The sequence below is a fragment of the Chelonoidis abingdonii genome, chromosome 1 (genome assembly GCF_003597395.2).
Source record: "Chelonoidis abingdonii isolate Lonesome George chromosome 1, CheloAbing_2.0, whole genome shotgun sequence".
Classification (NCBI taxonomy): Eukaryota; Metazoa; Chordata; order Testudines; family Testudinidae; genus Chelonoidis; species Chelonoidis abingdonii.
In genome coordinates, this window is record NC_133769.1 from 119,838,988 (window position 1) to 119,858,104 (window position 19,117).

The 19,117-nt window shown below is 50.3% G+C and overlaps 2 protein-coding genes across 2 annotated transcripts in view; both read right to left on the reverse strand.

The window, feature by feature from the left end:
* Positions 1-19,117, reverse strand: part of LOC116835616 (aldo-keto reductase family 1 member B1) — a 645,245-nt gene that overhangs the window by 107,918 nt on the left and 518,210 nt on the right. The gene's annotated exons all lie outside the window — the stretch shown is intronic.
* The window catches only part of LOC116835615 (aldo-keto reductase family 1 member C3-like), a 13,379-nt gene continuing 4,563 nt past the window's right edge, over positions 10,302-19,117 (reverse strand). Inside the window, exons 3-7 of the mRNA XM_075064763.1 lie at positions 18,658-18,832; positions 16,697-16,774; positions 14,785-14,907; positions 11,754-11,854; positions 10,302-10,446 (exon numbers count right to left, since the gene is read on the reverse strand). Of these exons, the coding sequence (XP_074920864.1) occupies positions 10,407-10,446; positions 11,754-11,854; positions 14,785-14,907; positions 16,697-16,774; positions 18,658-18,832 (517 nt within the window). The 3' untranslated portion in view covers positions 10,302-10,406. The remainder of the gene's footprint in view (positions 10,447-11,753; positions 11,855-14,784; positions 14,908-16,696; positions 16,775-18,657; positions 18,833-19,117) is intronic.

Below are 19,117 nucleotides of genomic sequence, written 5' to 3' on the forward strand. Positions count from 1 at the left end.
GAACCAAGGGCTGGGCCCCCTTTGACTGTGCCGTTGCTCAGTCCTATCCACAGGGACCGAGCTACCCGGACGGTGGACTGCAGTTCCGAGGACCGAGACCCTCAGACGACAGGTTGAGGCCGGTGTGGCTCCCCTCCTCACCAGGGAGGGTCGAGCCCCGGCGACACCCTCGTTTACAACTGGTAGCAGAAGTGGGGAGCGCTGAACCCCTCGCCCCTGTGAGAAGGGGCTGGTAGGAGGGCGGTAGTGCAACCAGCCCTCCCTCGCCGGAGACATGGATATCGAACGGCTGTTCCAGCTACTGGCAGAGAGCCAGGAACGACAGCAGGTGGTGCAACTGCTGCAACAGCAACCGCAGCAGACCACCCATCTCGAACAGCAACAACAGCAGGATGCCGCGCACCTCTAGCAGCAACAGCAGCAACATTCCGCTCAGCTGGAGCACCAGCACCAGCCGATCCAGCAACTAGGAGGCCAGTTACCACTGCTTCTCAGGCCTGCGTCCCACCCCGCCGACGGTGCAACAGGAGAAGACGCTGGGGGCTCCCGTCTGCCGGTTCCCCTGCGCCTGACCAAGATGGGCCCGGGGGATGACCCTGAGGCCTTCTTGGTCACTTTTGAGCATGTGGCCCTTGTTGCAGGATGGGCCCGAGACCAATGGGCCACTCTCTTGGCCCCGTACCTAACCGGACCGGCCCAGCTTGCTTATCGCGGGCTGGCGACGGAGGACGCCAAGGACTACGACCGGGTGAAGGCGGTGGTCCTGGACGCCTTGGATGTCAGTCCTGAAACCTTCAGGCAACGGCTGATTGCCCAAGGCTTGAAGGAGGCCTGCCGCCGCTGGCTCCAACCGGAAACCTGCACAGCGGAGGAAGTGACCGAGCAGGTGGTCTTAGAACAATTTGTGCATATTCTGCCTGCTTGGAGAAGGGCCTGGGTACTCCGCCATCGGCCAGCCACACTGGGGGCAGCGGTTTCCCTGATGGAGGACTTCCTGGCCGCGGAGGCTTCTATGGGGCCCGCCTTTTGGCCACCCACCCCTGGGCCTGACCAACCCCGTGGAGAAAAGAGAGCATCCGCCTTGTCCGGGCCACAGCATTCGAACCGCGGACTGGACCCCAGGTCGGCCCTCCAGGCCCAACGCCCGGATCCTGCCCCGCACTCGGCTCCGCGGGTCTCCCCCGCGGGCCTGTCGGAGCCCCTCCGAAGCCCGCCCCGAAGCCCTCGAGCCACCGGTACCCGGGGCAGACGCCTGGAAATTGGACCCTGCTTCGGATATGGGAAGTCCGGCCACTTACAACGCAACTGTCCCGAGATGGAATGTGACTTTGGGCAGGTCTGTGCAGGGGAAGGCCGGGCCCGATGGCCCCAGCCCCCCAGACTCACGATCCCGGTGGTCATGGGGGATCAAGCCACAACGGCCCTAGTTGACTCTGGCTGTGGCGAAACACTGGTCCACCGGGCTCTGGGACCAGCGATTGACCCCGGTCTGGGGCCCATCCACTTACAGTGCATCCACGGGGATGTCCGACCCTACCCGAGTGCCCGGGCCCGATTAACTGTCAATGGCCTCACTCGGTCGCTGGTAGTCGGCTTGGCCCCCCGGCTAGCCTACCCCATGATCTTGGGACGCGATTGGCCCTCCTTTTAGGGGCTCCTCCGGTCCATATCGGCCTTAGAGGCCGAGCCCCAGGAGCCCCTGTTAGAGACAGAAGAGGACGCCGAGGAGGTTGGGGCAGGAAACACGGAGGCGGAAGGTCTGGGGGAGGAAACCTCCTCCGAGCCTCGCTTTGACACGGACTTCTGTCAGGACCAGCGGGCCGATCCCACTCTCAGCCGGGCCTACAAGCAACTCGCGGCAGTCAATGGGTCAGTTGTCGACCCTCATCGAGCCACGCAGTGGCCACACTTTGAACTCCGGCGGGACTGACTGTATCGGGTCGAGCGGGACCCCCGCACACGGGAGCCGCGGATGCAACTTCTCATGCCCCGCTGCTACCGGCGGGCCGTGATGAGCCTAGCCCACGATGTACCAGCAGCAGGACACCTGGGGCACGAGAAGACCCTGGCCCGAATTTGGACCCGATTCTACTGGCCAGGGCTTGATGGTGACGTAAAGCAATACTGCAACTCCTGCCCAGAGTGTCAGTTGGCCGCCCCACCTCGGGTACCCAAGGCGCCCTTGGTCCCCATGCCACTGGTTGAAACATCGTTCGAGCGAGTCGCCATGGACCTGGTAGGCCCACTTCCCCGGAGCACGGCTGGGTTCCAGTACATCCTGGTCCTTGTCAACTACGCCTCCCAGTTCCCAGAGGCTATCCCCCTGCAGAGCATCACGGCCCGGACCATCGCGGGCGAACTGGTGAAGGTGTTTTCCCACGTGGGGTTGCCTAAAGAAATCCTCACTGACCAGAGCACTAACTTCACATCCCGGTTACTGAAACAGGTCTGCCAACTCCTGGGGGTCAAACAACTCCTCACCTCCGTCTACCACCCCCAGACGGAAGGGTTGGTAGAACGGTTCAATCGCACCCTCAAGGACATGCTGAAAAGGTTCCCACCGGACGAGCTACGCCACTGGGACCAACTCCTACCACCTCTGCTACTAGCCATTCGGGAGGTTCCCCAGGCGTCGACCAAATTTTCCCCCTTCGAACTCTTGTACGGACGGAGGCCATGGGGCCTCCTGGGCTTAATGAAGGAGACGTGGGAGCAGTCGGCCTCCCCAACCCAGGGCCTCCTCCAGTACGTCCTCCAGCGCGGGGACACCTTACTCAGGCGGGGACCCTGGCGCGGGAAAACCTGAAGGTAGCCCAAGAGAGGCAGGAGCGAAGTTATAATCAAGAAGCGCAGGTGCGAGAGTTTGCTCCTGGAGACCGAGTTCTGCTGCTCCTACCCTCCAGGGAATCAAAGTTATTGGCCCGTTGGCAGGGCCCCTAAGAGGTAACTTGGAAGGTGGGGCCCGTTAATTATGAAATTCGCCAACCGGGCTGCCAGAAGGAGAAGCACCTATACCATGTCAACCGGCTGAAGCCGTGGCGTGACCGGGAGGGCCTGTTGATAGACCCGTGCCCGCCGGAATTGGAGCTACGTCCGGAGGTGGCCCAGACAGAGGACTTAACTGAGCCCACGCTGGGGTGCTCCCTGATGGACGAACAACGTAAACAGGCCAAATGTCTCCTGCGGGCATTCCGGCGAACCTTCACGGCGCTACCAGGCTACATGACCTTAACCTGTCACACGGTCCAAACCGAGCCAGGGAAGTTCATACAGGAAACCGCCCTGCCGATACTGTACTGAATGCGCCAAGAAGTCGAGGAGGAGGTCCAGGCCATGTTGGCACTGGGGGTCATCGAACCATCCCGGAGCGAGTGGCACAGTCCGGTGGTCCTGGTGCCCAAACCAGATGGCTCCCGTCGATTCTGCATAGATTTCCGGAAAGTCAACGCCATCTCCTGCTTCGATGCCTATCTGATGCCCCGGGTCGACGAGCTGCTGGGTTGCCTCGGGGAGGCCCGGTTTATCACCACGCTGGACCTTAGCAAGGGTTACTGGCAAATCCCGCTCGAGGAGGCGTCCAAAGACTGCCTTTGGCACCCCGTCGGGACTCTGTCAATTTACGCGGATGCCCTTTGGTCTCCATGGGGCCCCCACAACCTTTCAGCGGCTCATGGACCACCTCTTGCAGCCGATTCAGGAGTACGCGGCCGCATACCTAGATGACGTCGTGATCTACAGCCGCTGCTGGGAAGACCATCTAAACCAGGTCGCGGTGGTCCTCAGAACCCTGTGGCAGGCGGGGTTGATGGTGAACCCCAAGAAATGCCGGATAGCCTGGCAGGAGACCACCTACCTCGGCTATACTGTCGGGCAGGGGCAAGTAAAACCCCTCGCGGGGAAGGTACAAGCGCTTGCAGAGTGCCTCCCCCGACAACAAAGCGACAGGTGCGACGCTTCCTGGGACTCGTAGGGTATTACTGGCGGTTTATCCCACAATTTGCATCCATTGCCGCACCCTTGACCGGGCTGTTGACTAAGAATAGCCCTCGACAGATACAATGGACCCCTGAGTGTGAGGCGGCCTTTAGAACGCTCCGGAGCTGCTTGTGCCAGGAACCTGTCCTGTATAGTCCTGATTTTGACAAGCCATTCATCCCCCAGACGGACGCGTCTGACATCGGCTTAGGGGCGGTCTTGTCTCAGGAAGGGGACGGAGGAGACCACCCAGTGCTGTACCTAAGCCAAAAGCTATTCCCCCGAGAGCGGAACTATGCAGTGATTGAGAAGGAGGCCCTCGCAGTGAAATGGGCCTGCGAGGCCCTTCGGTTCTTCCTCCTGGGCACTCCTTTCACTCTCATTACAGACCACGCGCCCCTTCAATGGCTCATGCGTATGAAGGACAACAACGCCCGCATCATGCACTGGTACCTGGCCTTGCAGCCCTATGCATTTACCATCCAGCAACGGGCTGGCAAGGACCATGCTAACGCGGACTTCCTATCCCACCTCGAAGAGGTGGAACAGCCCAGCCCCGACGAGCGGGACCCAGACTTGGGGGGGGGCGTGTAACGAGACGGTGTGGCTCTCCTCCTCACCAGGGAGGGTCGAGCCCCGTCAATCACCCATAGGGGCGGGGCCTCAAAGCGGAAGTCCCGCCCCTCAGAGGGTCAGGCAGAGACCAGGAAAGATAAAAGCCGGCCCTCAGCCCTCACTTGGAGCCCAGCTGCCGACAGGAACAGACCTGCCAGCAGGTGCTCCTGACTGGGAAGCTGCTGAGGCCAGGAGCCGGTGCCCAGACTGGCCAGAACTTCCCCGCGCTCGCTCCGACGAGGAGCTGCCAGAGCTTCCCTGCGCTCGCTACGATGAGGAGCTGCCATAGCCTCCCCGTCCCTGCTACGGCCCCGAGGAAACCCCGGAGCAGGCCTGGCCAGACTTCCCGGATGAGCTGCCGGACCTACTGCCCAGCCCTAGCTGCGAGGAACCTATGTTGTGGGACTTCCCTGAAGCTGACACCACGGACCAGGTAGGCACGGAGGGGGATCGTGGAAGTAGCCCGGGGCCAGCTGACCCCAGTCAGGCTGCAGACTTTCCGGTACCCATGGCAGTGTGTTGCGGTCAGGATCCCCACTGACCACCTGCAGCGGTGACCACCGCTACCAGGGCCCTGGGCTGGGATGCAGTGGAGTGGGTGGGCCTGCGTTCCCCCTGCCACCCGTCCTCGGGTGGCAGAATTCCCCTCTCCCCGGCCATCTAAATGGGGTGGCTATAACTGTGTGTTTCGTGCCCCGCCCGAACCAAGAGCTGGGCCCCCTTTGAGTGTGCCACTGTTCGGCCCTGTCCCAAAGGGCCCGAGCGACCTGAACTATTGACAGCCCCCCCCCCCCAAATCAAGAGGGCCGGAGCTGAGATAACTGTGTATTTGGTGCCCCATCTGAACCAAGGGCTGCGCCCCCTTTGACTGTGCCACTGCTCGGCCCTGTCCCAAAGGGCCCGAGCGACCTGAACTATTGACAGCTTCCCCCTGAATCAGGAGGGCTGGAGCTGAGATACCTGTGTGTTTGGTGCCCCGCCCGAACCAAGGGCTGGGCCCCCTTTGACTATGCTGTTGCTCAGTCCTATCTACAGGGACCGAGCTACCCAGACGGTGGACTGCAGTTCCGAGGACCGAGACCCTCAGACGACAGGTTGAGGCCAGTGTGGCTCCCCTCCTCACCAGGGAGGGTCGAGCCCCGGCGACACCCTCGTTTACAAGATAAAGTTTGTAAACTGTCAGTGCAATGGGCCACAATACACATTCCTCCTTCCTACTCCAAGCACCTTCTCATTCCCTCCCACCCAAACCAAGCAACATCCACACTGGGCATTCCCCTGACCAACATCCCCTTGCTCATTCAGGTAGACACCCGCCCAATTCTTCCCCGCACTGCAGGATGTCTGTCACCACAAGTGCTGGCCCTGGGTGCCAACAGGTATTCTTGGTGAATGATTCTGGTTGCAGATGAGCGCTAGTGTTGAGGGTCATGGCTGTGGGTGCCTATGAGTGCTCCTGGGTAGGAGGAGGTGGATGGTGGTTCCGGGACTCAGAAACCTTTGCAATTTCTTTCTGATCATTGCATCAGGACCAGTACTTGCAATACTCTGAAGACAAAGGCATTTGTACTAGTCCTGCCAAAGAGTTTCTCTGCCTTGGTAAGTCACCAAATATTGGACCTTCAGATATGAATATCAACACACTTATTAGATCAACATGTTTTAGTGTTTCGGTTGTTGAATGTCAATTATGGAAAGTGCACATATTTTCACAAAACTTACAGAAAAGTCAGAAATTGTCTCCTGCTTGAGATTCTCTTTCAGCAAAGTCTGAGAGCCCATTTGAATTCTATGTTGCTGCTGCTCCTGTCCTAAACAGATCCTAGCTTCATTAGACCCTTACAGATTCATTCAAATGTGGAAATAAGTGGAACTCACTATCTTTTTTTTCTTCCAAGTACACTTCACTTCAATTCATTGGGAAGCTACACATTTTCTTAAATGTGGACACAGGAACTGCTTTTAATGTCAACAGGACTCAATCTTAACACATTTAAGTGACACCTGCACTTTGCCAGGTCATCCTTATTATCGTCTTGCTTTCCCCATGACTATTCAGTTCTGCTAGAACTGAAGTAAATAGTCTCATGATCTGCAAAAAACAGAGATGAATGCCATTAAAAGTTTTCATATAATGCATTGACTATAGGTCTAATCAGGTTTCCCCATTCAGTAACAGGGGATGTTAACTCCTGACGCATCTGTTGGAAAAGGAATACAGCAAAACAGGTATAGCCACAGGGCATCCAGGTCCACCCAAATTTGAGCAGGGAACACCTGGCGGCCCGCATCCTTCCATCCCCGCCAATGACTTTCAGTTCACTTGCAGGTGGGTTGGGCGGGAGCAGCATGGAGCCCTCCCAGCAGGCAGCGGCACAGCACAGCAGGAGGGGCCAAGTCCCCTGGCTGGAGGAAGCCTCGTCTGCCCTCCCCCCTTTATTCCACCCCCCAGCCCCCACTCGCTAGCGCACTCCACTCCCCTGGGCTGCTCCACAGCTCTCCTCGGGGCTGCAGTCATTGTGTCACCCAGGGCCATCCTTAGGATTTATGGTGCCCTAGGCAAGATTATTAAACTGGTGCCCCTGTGCCTGACTTGATCTCAGCAATACAAACATAAGCTTACAGTATTGGAAAAGTTGCCACAGGCATGTTATTAAAACCAGTTTAACTTAATTAAGCACACTGTAACGCTGATGGACTAGCACTAAAGAAGTAGCACTATAGAAAAAATTCTGATTTGACAGAATGAAGCAAATAATATATAATAATAGTTTTTTTTAATTTGTTCAAACATATTTTTTATTGGAAATTTATATAATGAAAGATATGAAACAAGGATTGTTTTTTTATAAAAAAATTAAAACAACAGTTACTCTGGCCTTGGGGCTTGCAAAATCTAAGTAATAATGTCCACACGTAATGAACAAAGACAAGTGATGTCCTTGGTCGAATTGCAAGAATAGCAAGACTCAGTCAATGTTCTCGACTTCATTGTAAGGCAAGATAGTTTTTAAATGACCTTAATTTTGAAAAAACTATCTGTTCTCCTGATTATTGCTATCGTTACACATGAATTGGTCAAGCAGATACTAGTGGCAAGTACAAAACATAGGAAATAAATGTCAACAGTTTGCTGGTATGAATAACGTACAAGTGTCCATCAACTGGTTTCCATGAGTGGGCCATGAGACATTCCTTCCCTCCCCAGAGTCCGAGAGACCAGCAACCCAGCAGCCCAATCCCTCCCTCGACTGTGCTGCATTCCGGTTCTCTCTAGGACCAGCCAGCCCTCCTTTACATGCTCCACTGCTCCCGTCTGCCTGACAGAGCGGTGTGCCCAGACCTACTGGGTGCCCTAGGCGGCTGCTACCTATTCTGCCAATGGTTTAGACGGCCCTTGAATCGCTATTGGGACACATTGTCTTGCATTACCCTCAAAATATTCTGGGCCAGGTCAGGAGCTAGTTTAAATTAGCATTAATGCAAGTTGAGGTCAATACTTCACTTCTGCAGCTACATGTGTGGTGAACTCAGTGGTGGTTTTTGTTTTTACTAGAAGGTGAAGTAAGAGTGGGCATCACTCCCTTGCCCTCAATGGAGCTGCGACTGATTTACACTCACTGGAGGGAACTGCGCTGGATTCTGCCTTTCAAGCTAAGTCCTTGCCCTTCTTTTTGTAGTGGAGAAGAAATCCTAGCTTTGCAAAACAAACTTTTAATTTTGTGCGCTTGGGTTGAGCGTTCCCCAACACTGTGAACTGGTTACTATCCTTGGTTCAGTTCTGGGAAACTGGGGGTTACCCCTGAGGCCCTCTGGTCTTACCAGGTCTGATTTTTCCTCTCACACTGTGACCCCTGTGGGCAAGCTGCAAACTCCTCCAGGTACTGCACTGTGTAACAAAAGACTATCTTTGCAGGACGTGTGTGTTTTTTTTTAAATCGGTTTAATGGCCGATATACCGATTTAACGCTGTATCCGTTCACACGACGTCGTCATTAATATCGAGTTAAACGGCTCCTTAAATCGATTTCGGAACTCCTCCCAAACGAGAGGAGTAGCGCTAAATTCGATAGTGATAACTCGGATTAGGGTTCATGTGGACGGAAATCGACGTTATTGGCCTCCGGGCGGCATCCCAGAGTGCAGCACTGACCGCTCTGGACAGCAATCTGAACTCGGATGCAGCGGGCAGGTAAACAGGAAAAGCCCCGCGAACTTTTGAATTACATTTCCTGCTTGCCCAGCGTGGAGCTCTGATCAGCACGGCTGGCGATGCAGTTTGAAATCGAAAAAAGAGCTCCAGCATAGACCGTACGGGAGATACTAGGTCTGATCGCTGTATGGGAGACAAATCTGTTGTATCCAGCTCCGTTACAGAACACGAAATGCCAAAGCGTTTGAATAAAAAACTCCAGGATACACAGCGCTGTGTGACAAGCGTAACGGGAAGCCAGAGACTCAAATGGACGCTCATGAAGGGAGGGAGGGGGTACTGAGGACTCCAGCTATCCCACAGTCCACAGCAGTCTCTGAAAATTATTTGCATTCTTGGCTGAGCTCCCAATGTCTGTAGGTTCAAACACAGTGTCTGGCGTGGTTCAGGGAACAGCTCCTCAGTTTATTTCCCCCCCACCACCACGTGAAAAAAAAAAAGGGAAGATTGCTGTGCTATGGCGTTTGCTCAATGCACTCCGCGAAAAAGGCGCCAAAGGGTTGTCTGCTGCCTTCACAAAGGGAGGGGTGAGGCTGTACCCAGCACCACCGGGGCAGTGTTTTCTGCCCCCATCAGGCACTGTGCTCTCAACACGGAAGTGGGAACTATGGGATAGCTGAGGAACAGCTACCCACAGTGCACCGCTCCTGAAATCGATGGTAGCTTTGGACCATGGACGCAAACAATCGATTTCGGGATCCCACTGTGGACGCGCTAAACCGATTTTATTAGATCTGTTTTGTATGGGCAAATTAACCAGAGTCATCTTAAGAGGATCCCTTTCTGAACCGGACTTGCTGTCTACAACCAGCAGGACCAGCTGGCAACTATGCTGATACTGGCATGAAAATATCACTCAGCGATTTAGGTGGAGTCTGTGTCCAGTAACTCAAGCTAAAGATTTTTTTAAAAAAAATATGGTCAACCTGATAAGTTTCCATCCTTAATCCAAGAAGTCTGAGAGAAGCAGATCAAAAAACTTTTTACAGTTCACTGATAGGCTGACCCCTTACAGCATGCCCTAGGTATTTAACTATACCATTCAGCCTATTTCTACGCCTCAAACAGAATGCGGGGCCAAAGCTCACTGTTGACTTCGCAGTGTCTAGGTAATGCAAGTGCTGTAGTAGTGAACTCAACGTCCAGTCTCATTTATTGGATTGCACGCGCGTTGATTTTATTGCCTGTTGGCAGCTCATGCCAACCCCACTTTGGGACCTTACAGCACCTCACCCAGAGCACTTCTAAGCGGATGGGTCTGAAATTAGGCTCTGGAGGAATGACTGAAAAGGAAACGATCATCTGAGAATATGAGGATAGACTCAATTAGGCATTCCACAACACCTTTATCACTTTTCCCAATTAGCAATGAAATGCCCATTCCATTCAGATGACTAGAGTTGTTTAGATTTTTACTGTATTAAATGTTACAGTGATAGGATTATTGACATCCACCAGCGAAGGTGGGTTTCCAGAAACAGGGTTTTCATCTAGGACTAATCTCTAGGACTAATCACAGGAATGGGGCAAAGGGATGAAATGTATGAATGATTTTCCTGATGCGTGAAATAAAATCAGGAACAATGAAAAAAGATCCTTTCCATTATTCATCCCTAAATGGAAACTGTGGGTGGCCCAAAAATCTAAAAAGAAAGGTGACATTTATGAACAATCCACCCGTAACTATATTGTTAGGACATCTGAATGCAGGGATCTCAAAGAGCACACATGCAACACTTTCTACCAGTCTAAGGGCTTTCTTTCATCTCTGTACTACCTAAGCACGTGACTGCTCTAATGTACAGTCTCTACTGAGATGACAGTACATTACAGCAACAGGTTGTTGGGTTCAGTGTTAGGGTTGGCAACTTTTTACTTGAACAAAACCAAAAACCCTTGCCCCACCTCTGCACGCCCCTCCTTCGAGGCCATGCCCCTGTCCCACCCTTTCTCTGAGGCCCCAACCCCATGCACTCTACCCCCCTCTGTTGCTTGCTCTCCCCATCCTCACTCACTCGCTTGTTTTCACAGGGCTGTCTTAGAGTGCTGAGGTGTGGGAGAGGGTTAGGGCTCTGGCTGGGGGTGTGAGTTCTTGGATGAGACCAGAAATTAGGAGTTCAGGGTGCAGGAGGGGGCTCTGGGCTGAGGCAGTAGGTTGGGATGTGGGAGGAGGTCAGTGCTCCAGCCAGGGGTGCGGGCTCTGGGGTGGGGCTGGGGATGAGGGGTTTGGTGTCCAGGAGGGTGCTCCAGGCTTGGATTGAGGGGCTTGGAAAGCAGGAGGGGGATCAGGGCTAGGGCAGGGGGTCGGGGTCTGATGGGGGGGTTGGGGTGCAGGCTCCGGGTGGCGCTTACCTCAGGGAGCTCCTGGAAGCAGTGGCATAGCCCCTCTCCAGGTGCTATGCACAGCCAGGTGGCTCTGAGCGCTGCCCTGTCTGCAGGCACCGCCCCCACAGCTCCTATTGGCCATGGCTCCTGGCCGATGGGAGCTGTGGAGCCAGTGCTTGGGGCAGGGGCAGCATGCAGAGCCCCCTGGCTGCCTCTACACGTAGGAGCTGGAGAAGGGAAATGCTGCGGCTTTTGGGAGCTGCATGGAGCCATGGCAGGCAGGACGCCTGCCTTAGCCCAGCTGCACTGCTGATTGGACTTTTAAACGGCCCTGTCAGCAATGCTGACTGGAGCCAGGTCAAAAACCAGACACCTGGCAACCCTATTGAGTGTGGGTGCTGGGTGGTGTTGGTAGCCTGTGATCAGACTAAATGATCTGGTCGTCCCTTCCGGCCTTAAACTGCATGACTCCATTCCAGTCCCAATAGCTATGATCATAAGTACATCCTTTGTCATCACTAGGGTCAGTACAACACAAAACCTTATTTCTTTGTGGGGTGACCACTGCTGCCTTTCTTCTGCATCTCCACAGAGTTCTAAAATACAGCCAAGTATTATGACTTACTGTTCTAAATGCACATAGGAACGGTTTAAGTTCATCCCATCAATGGTTTTCATGTCCTCCTCAGAGAGCTGGAAGTCAAAAACCTGACCCAGAAGACAGGATCAAACATTGGGTTATTCCTGCAGGATGAAGGTTGATTGACAGAACCACAAGCCTCATGTTATATGAAAAGGGAATGAAATAGATATATTAATTTGGGCCTGCTCTTTTCACTGTATTTTAGATATTTCAGAGGTGAAGGGTATGTAGCTATGTAACTGTTGTGATTTTATTTTCTGTGAATTTCACCTTTAAACTTCTAGGAATCTGCTGTTTGCAGAGGCAGCTGCCATTTTGGGAAATAAAGGGCATGTTATAGAGGAGATACACACCGTGCTCTCTCATGTAGATGTACTTCCTTGTTTTGTTCTTGCCCTTAATCTAGAAGAAATCAGTCAGTCTGATATTCCTTGGGTATGGAAAATAGAACAACGGATCTCTTTGGAAACTAATTTATCTAGGAAAGCTGTTTAAGACCCTGGACTCAAATAGGCAGGGGAGGACATAGCAGAGTTTGGAGAGGACCCGTGGTCTAGGCAAGAGGCTGAGGGCAGGAAAGGGGCACACTCCTACTGGAGATCATTTGTCTTTCCAGTGCTCAAAGAGGCCTATATTCCCATCTGATGCGGAGAGCAGCATTAGTCATTTTGGGAAAGGGCTCCAAAAATCAGTAGCTCCCTCAGAATTTTGCCTTTGGGAGACACAAGGACTCCAGGGTTTTTCTCCCCATATTATTATTTGTTCTCCAGTGGGTGCCAAGTTACACAGTTCAGACGGTAAAGTGGCAAAAGCCTCCTCTAAGGAGAGAGAACCTGCCCGAGAACCATCAGACATTGTGTAGCGCAGCTCTCAGGCAGGATCCGGCAGTGCCAGACTGTCAGGGTCGGCTCTGGCTTTTTGCTGCCCCAAGCGCAAAAAAACCAAACCTGCACGGGGGCCGGAAGGGAACAAACCTGCAGCTCGGCGGGAGGGGCGAAGGGGCGAGGGGGGGGAACAAACCTGCCAGCAGCTGAAACAGCAAAGGGGGGAGCGGGAAACCTGCCATCTGGTCAGAGCAGCCTGGGGGTGGGGCGTGAAACCTGCCGGCTGGTTGGAGCAGCGAAGCAGGGGAGGCGCGAAACAAACCGCCCGGCCGGAGCGGCGAAGGGAAGAAAAACAAAAAACCAAAAAGGAAAAAAGGAACCTGTGGGGCGGCGGGTGCGGGGGGACTCCCAGCCCTGCAGACCCCGGGCAGCGGAGTGCACACCCCAACTAGCGGGGGGCGCCCGCCATGCGGCCCCTCCCGCCGCGCCTCCTGCCGGGAGGGCTCCACGCCGCTCTGGTCGGCGGGCAGGGAAGGGAAGGACGCAGGCTGCCGTGCCGGGCTTGCTGCAGACCTGGCACCACTCCCAGCAGCTCCCCTCCTCCGCGCCGATTTCAGATCATATAAGCAGCAGCAGCAGTTAGACAAAAGAAACAGCGGATGCTATGTTGAGGGGATACAGAATGTTAAAATATCAAAAGTAAATTTCAGTAAAATATCCTTAAATACAGCCTGGCAGTGCAAGTGACCATGGGGTGCAGTTTAGCTGATAACAAATCCCCCAAAACAGTTTATCTAGTAGAGGACAGTGAAGCCAATACATGGTGTGTGGGGACAGGCTTAATAAGGACTTATAAACCAAGGGTCAAATCCTGCCTGCCTTAAGCATGTGTGTTGTCCCCCTGACAGCTCATTAAGTCTTCTACAAGCAGGTTTTGGCCCATCCTGTACTGTTATGCAGCTAGGATATGGATCAATATGTCCTGGCCCAACACTGGCATTAAAGCCATGGCTATTGTTACAGTGAGATAATTACTAATAGATGTTCTATGGGTCTTTGCTGGGACCAGCTGTAACTGTAGATATGGAGGATATGGCACTCTCATTCTAAGCTCTTCCTTTCAGTGGCTGCTAACTTCCCCTCATGTGGTTTCTTGGTCTAAAATTTCTCAAGCTTGGTCTCAACTCACAAGTGATTTTTTGAGGAGGAGGGAAGAAATTGAATCAAAATCAGTTTCTGAGTTGTCCAACTAAGAAACAGTTTTTTTCTCAAGATAAGACATTTTTCTCTTACATATTTTAATATCGAAATGTAGAAGTTTAGACTTACAACATCAGAATTACCTTCTACCTGTATATAATCCTCCATATAGAACTTGTGCTATGCTAAGTTTAAAAAAAAAGTTACTTGAGAGGTAAAATTACTTTCAACTACTGACTATGGGATGTTGTGCATATCCTGTGTTTTTTTACTTATCATATATAACGCAATTCTTTCCCTTTATCCAGCATGTATGGAATACATGTGGGTAGCTATGTGAAAGGTAGGCAAATAGGTTAGACAGTCACATTTCGGAGTATGAGTTTGGATAACCTGGTAACAAAACATCCTCCCATTCCAAGCAGAGAAAGGCTGGTGCTCTGAAAGTCCATTCCCCTAGCAGGGGAATGAGGTAGCAGGAGAGGAGATCTAGATATACAGGGAAGCAGCTGGGTCTCTCTTTCTCCTGCCCCTCTCAAACACTGTTTCCTTTATGGGTATTTTCTACTTTATTTTTTTTTATTTTCATTAGTTTTTCCATAAATTTAGGGATGGGCACAAACAAAGCCCTTGTTCCAAGCTCCATAGAATTATGGTGGGTTTCTTTTCAGAACTTGAACCTGAATCTATAGCTACTAATGGCCCCTGTCTTTAACGTCAGCTGTTGCAACACCCACAAATTCTGAGGAGTTCCATACCAGGGTCTAACTGTTGTGGGTTGTGTCTATTTGAAGTGGAGCAATAAGGAAGTTTCCCTTTTGATTTAAAAGGCTGGACATAAGTTCCTGCTGAGAAAGACATTCTGGAGTTTCTGTTTCCTGTAAGCACTGAGGTTCTTCCCCTATAAACGAAACTCTTCACTGACTACAAGTTCTGAATTTCTTCTAACTCAACACTTTTAGGTCTCCATCCAAAGGTCAGAGTTTTACCTGGTTGAGAACAGGTTTATACTTGAGCCCTGGTTTGTTCAGGATCATCTCCAGTTGTCTGATGTTGAAGTTGGATACTCCAATGGACTTCACCAAGCCTGCGTCTTTACATGCCTCCATGGCCTGGGAACAACAACAACGGCCAGTTCCATTATCACTACTGGTAGATGATTTCCATAAGACTAGAAAAAATATGCTCAACTGGGCTCACTCCATGTAAAATTATTCCACCAAAATATTATTACACATACAGTAGGGGACATTTGATTTGTTCTAGAACAAAACTCTGATCCAACTGTTCACTTAGGCATCAGATCTCCATCCAATCCACTGAAATAAAGCATCTTTTCCCCCAGTAGAAAGTAGACAATCTGGCCACTGCCTTTCCCAGTTGTTTTCTCCCTAATTTGTTCCTCACACATACAGAGCCTCAAAGACATAGTGATACCCAAACACTGCTAGTGAACAACACAGAAATAATGATACCACATAAGTATGGGAATATTAACACCAGTTTAAAAGCTTTAAGGCAAAAAATAAATTAATTAAGTATGAAAATTAAATACTGAAGGAGATGGACAAGTGCAGTGATCACCATTAGTGTGTCTGTATTTACTGACAGTAGCCATGCTGTGATGTCTGAGATGTGCCAGTGTTTCCCTGCTCTGATAATAGGAAGTGACTGCAGGGTCTCATATCACAAGCAGTGCTATGATAACAATGATATGGTGCCAAGTCCTGTTTACTTTTTCCTTTTAATAGAAAAAGCTTGCTAGAGTCCACTGAAGGGAAGGCACATATCAGAGGGGAAGTTTTAGCTTTTTCCTTTTAAATGAGGGAGTTTAGTTAATGCTCATGAAAATGAGGAACCAAGAGCACTAATTAGAACCTGGGATAATGTGAGCAGACACTATGCTAACTTCCCCAAAGCTCTACCAGTGCACCTTGATTCTGACCTGATGCCTCTTTGTATTTCATTTCTGGCCTCTCTTGATATAGAAGCACCAATGGAATTAAACTGACTGATGGATTTTGTAATGTGAGTAAGTGTGGACAGACTTTGAACCTAGCTCTTCAGTGTTGACAGGCTGGCTCACTAATAAGCTGCAATGCCGAGCCACTCAAAGAGCATTAGCTAAAGAATTAGGAATCTGATGGAGTCCTCATCTTGACTGACTCTCGGGCAGAATATTTCATCCCATTCCTTCCTCTGTGGAAAACATCACCTGTAAAACCCAGACTACAATTCTGTCCCTGAAAATGCCTTTGGCAATATCCCTGTCCTAAGACCAGGGAAGGCCAAAGCATCTCAAAGTGAGATTCTGCTCTACAAAGTGATTTTTCTTTTAAACAGAAAAGGCACGTGAGATTTCATGTTTGTTGTCCCTCAGTGATTTCCCCCTCAAATCTGCTTAGTTCACACTTAAAAATATATTCACTTAACTAGCTGCCCTGAACACTCATTGAGGGTCTGGGTTATGCACAGTTATTGTTCTGGTTTAATTCTATCAGTCTGACACTGATGGAGTAACCTACCCTAGTATGATGGGGCAGCTCCTGCAGCAGTCAAGAAAGGGTTAAAGAGGTCCTCTGGGCACAACCCACCAAATGCATGAGGCTTGTCAAGGCTGGAGCAGGGTAGGACCTTAAAAGGGAGGATAGTGGCTCAGTCTGGGTGGGAATCTGGCGTGAGCAGAGCTAGAGCTCCCCAGGAGACAGAGGTTGTTTCCTGGGGAAACTGCATGAGGGACTGGCTTTTCTATACTTTTCTATACATTCTCCTTTGCCCTCTAAAAAGGTCATATGACTGAAAAACCCCAGAAGTCTGAGCACTCTCCAGGTAACAATCTGCTGGCTGACTAAGGAGACCGGATGGGCTCTTAATTAACACTGTGTTATTCATGTCACTCACCTCCCAAGTCTGACGCAGATCTACAACATCGAAAATGAATTTTCCATTTTCATCCTTTGGCAATGTATCTGTCCCAGGCTAAAAATAAAAGGAAAATCCCTCTTGGTCATGATACTTCTTACACAAGTGTATTTTAACTATTTTGTGGCCAAAGAACGAGATGTAAGGAAAAGGAGTGAGCGAGGCAAGGTGTTGAAGTCTAAAGCTAGATAAAAGCTATAAAATGGTTTTATCTAAAATGTGGAAATGGCAGAAGTGCTAATTGACTTTTTTGTTTCAGTTTTCACTGAAAAGGTTAGTACTGATTGGACCTCTACCTGTGAAAATGAGGTAGGATCGGGGTGCCAGAACAGGAGGGGTCAGGCGGCTATGGCCCCCCCCCCATTTTCTTACTAGTCATAAGGGCAAGTGACAGGAGGCAGAAAGAAGCGAGAAGGGAACGGGGTGTTGGGGGGAAGAAGCACCATGGGAATGGGGCCTCTGGGGAAGTGGCGTCAATGTGGGAGCGGGGTCTTTGAGGCAATAGGCAGTTTGAGGGCGGTGGCTCAGGGAGAAGGGGTATCATCAGGGCTGAGGCTTGGGGAAAAGGGGTGATGTGGGGCCTCGGTTCGAGCACGTGTGACCCCGCCATCCTTTTAGGGTACTTCCGCCACTCCTGCATAGGATATGAGGGTAAAATAGGGAAAGAACAAGTTAAAAATTACTTAGATAAGTTAAATGTCTTGAGTCGCCAGGTCCTGATGACTGAGGAGATATCTGAACAATTAGCAATTGTCCTTGAATAATCATGGGAGATGGGAGAGATTCCAGAGGACTGGAAAAGGGCAAATACAGCGCCAATCTATATTAAAAAAGGGGGAAATAATGACAACCAAGGGAACTTGCTAACTATCAGGGTGGCTAAGTATTGGAATAAATTGCCTAGGGAGATTGTGGATTCTTCATCATTGGAGATTTTTAGGAGCAGGTTAGATGAACACCTGCCAGGAATGGTCTAAATCAGTGGTTCTTAACCTATTTACTATTGTAGGCTGTATCCAGTACTACCTGTATGACCCTGAGGATGTCACATGGGCCGCAACTCTGTGTTGATTGGGCTGCAAGTGGCACGCGGGCCACAGGTTGGGAACCACTGGTCTAGATAATGCTTAGTCCTGTCATAAGTGCAGGGGACTGGACTAGATGATGTCTTACGGTCCCTTCCACGCCTATGATTCTACGTTGAACTGAAATGAATGCCTAGAAATAATTTTGTGTCAATAAGAGGATACCTGTTGATACTGGAAAATTAATTAGTTCAGCTAAACACTACTTTGATAAGAAATTCTGTTTATATGCAGTGAAAACAAAGTATGCATGTCAAAAGCAATTAGTGCCTAGCGATAGTACAGATAAAACATATGTGGTGTCACAGAAAACTGATAGCTTCTCTGACAAAAAGAAAGAAGTTTGAATTAATGAACACATGATTAATACGTTAAAGAAGTTATAGCTGATGACAAGAGATACCAGTAACCCAAGGTTAGTTTTACAGATTATTGGTGAATTTCCAGAGTAACTAGAGTTAGCTTTTGATCATGAAGTGTATATTTGAATTTAGAGAGTTTCCCAGAGAGTTTGTAAATTTCTCAGTCCACACACACACACATATATATTTTAGTGGCATAGTGTGAACCTAGGAAGCATATGATGTTTTAACAGCAAGGATTAAAAGCATAACCTATGTTCTGAATATATTTTGATTGTCAAGGCCAAAAATATTTCATTATAGACTGTGCCTCATGCATTAGTTTTTCTTTTGTCTTTTGCCTTCCCCTTGAACACCCATCATACGCTACTTCTGCAGGCTGGACGTATGACTAGATGGACTATGGGTCTTTTTCAGAACACCTCTGCTCTGGCCCATGGATATACTCCCAAACATTTGTTTTCCTGTGTATATATTTTAAGTACATGTTTACCTTTAGAGACATGGGGTTGTGGATAATGAAGAGATCAAGATAGTCAAACTTAAGTTTCTTCAGTGATTGTTCCAGGCAGCTGCGCACAAGTTCAGGACGGTGAAAGGTACTCCAAAGCTGTAATGATTCAAACACAACAGTTGTTTCTGAAGAAGCCCTTTCTTGTCTCTTTTTTCTGTAAAAACCACATTTCTAAAATGTCTTAGTCATGTCATACCACTGGCTTTATCTTTTCAGCAGAAGGGTCGTGTTGTGAGATGGCTGTGTGCAAAGATGCACATGAGAGTAAGAAGTAAATGTTTCCTGAAGAAGGGAATCAAAACCAATAGTAAAAGGTTCTACAGCCACATAAATAAGAAGAAAACAAAGAAAGAAGAAGTGGGGCCGCTATACACTGAGGATGGAACGGAGGTTAAGGATAACCTAGGCATGGCCCAATATCTAAATAAGTACTTTGCCT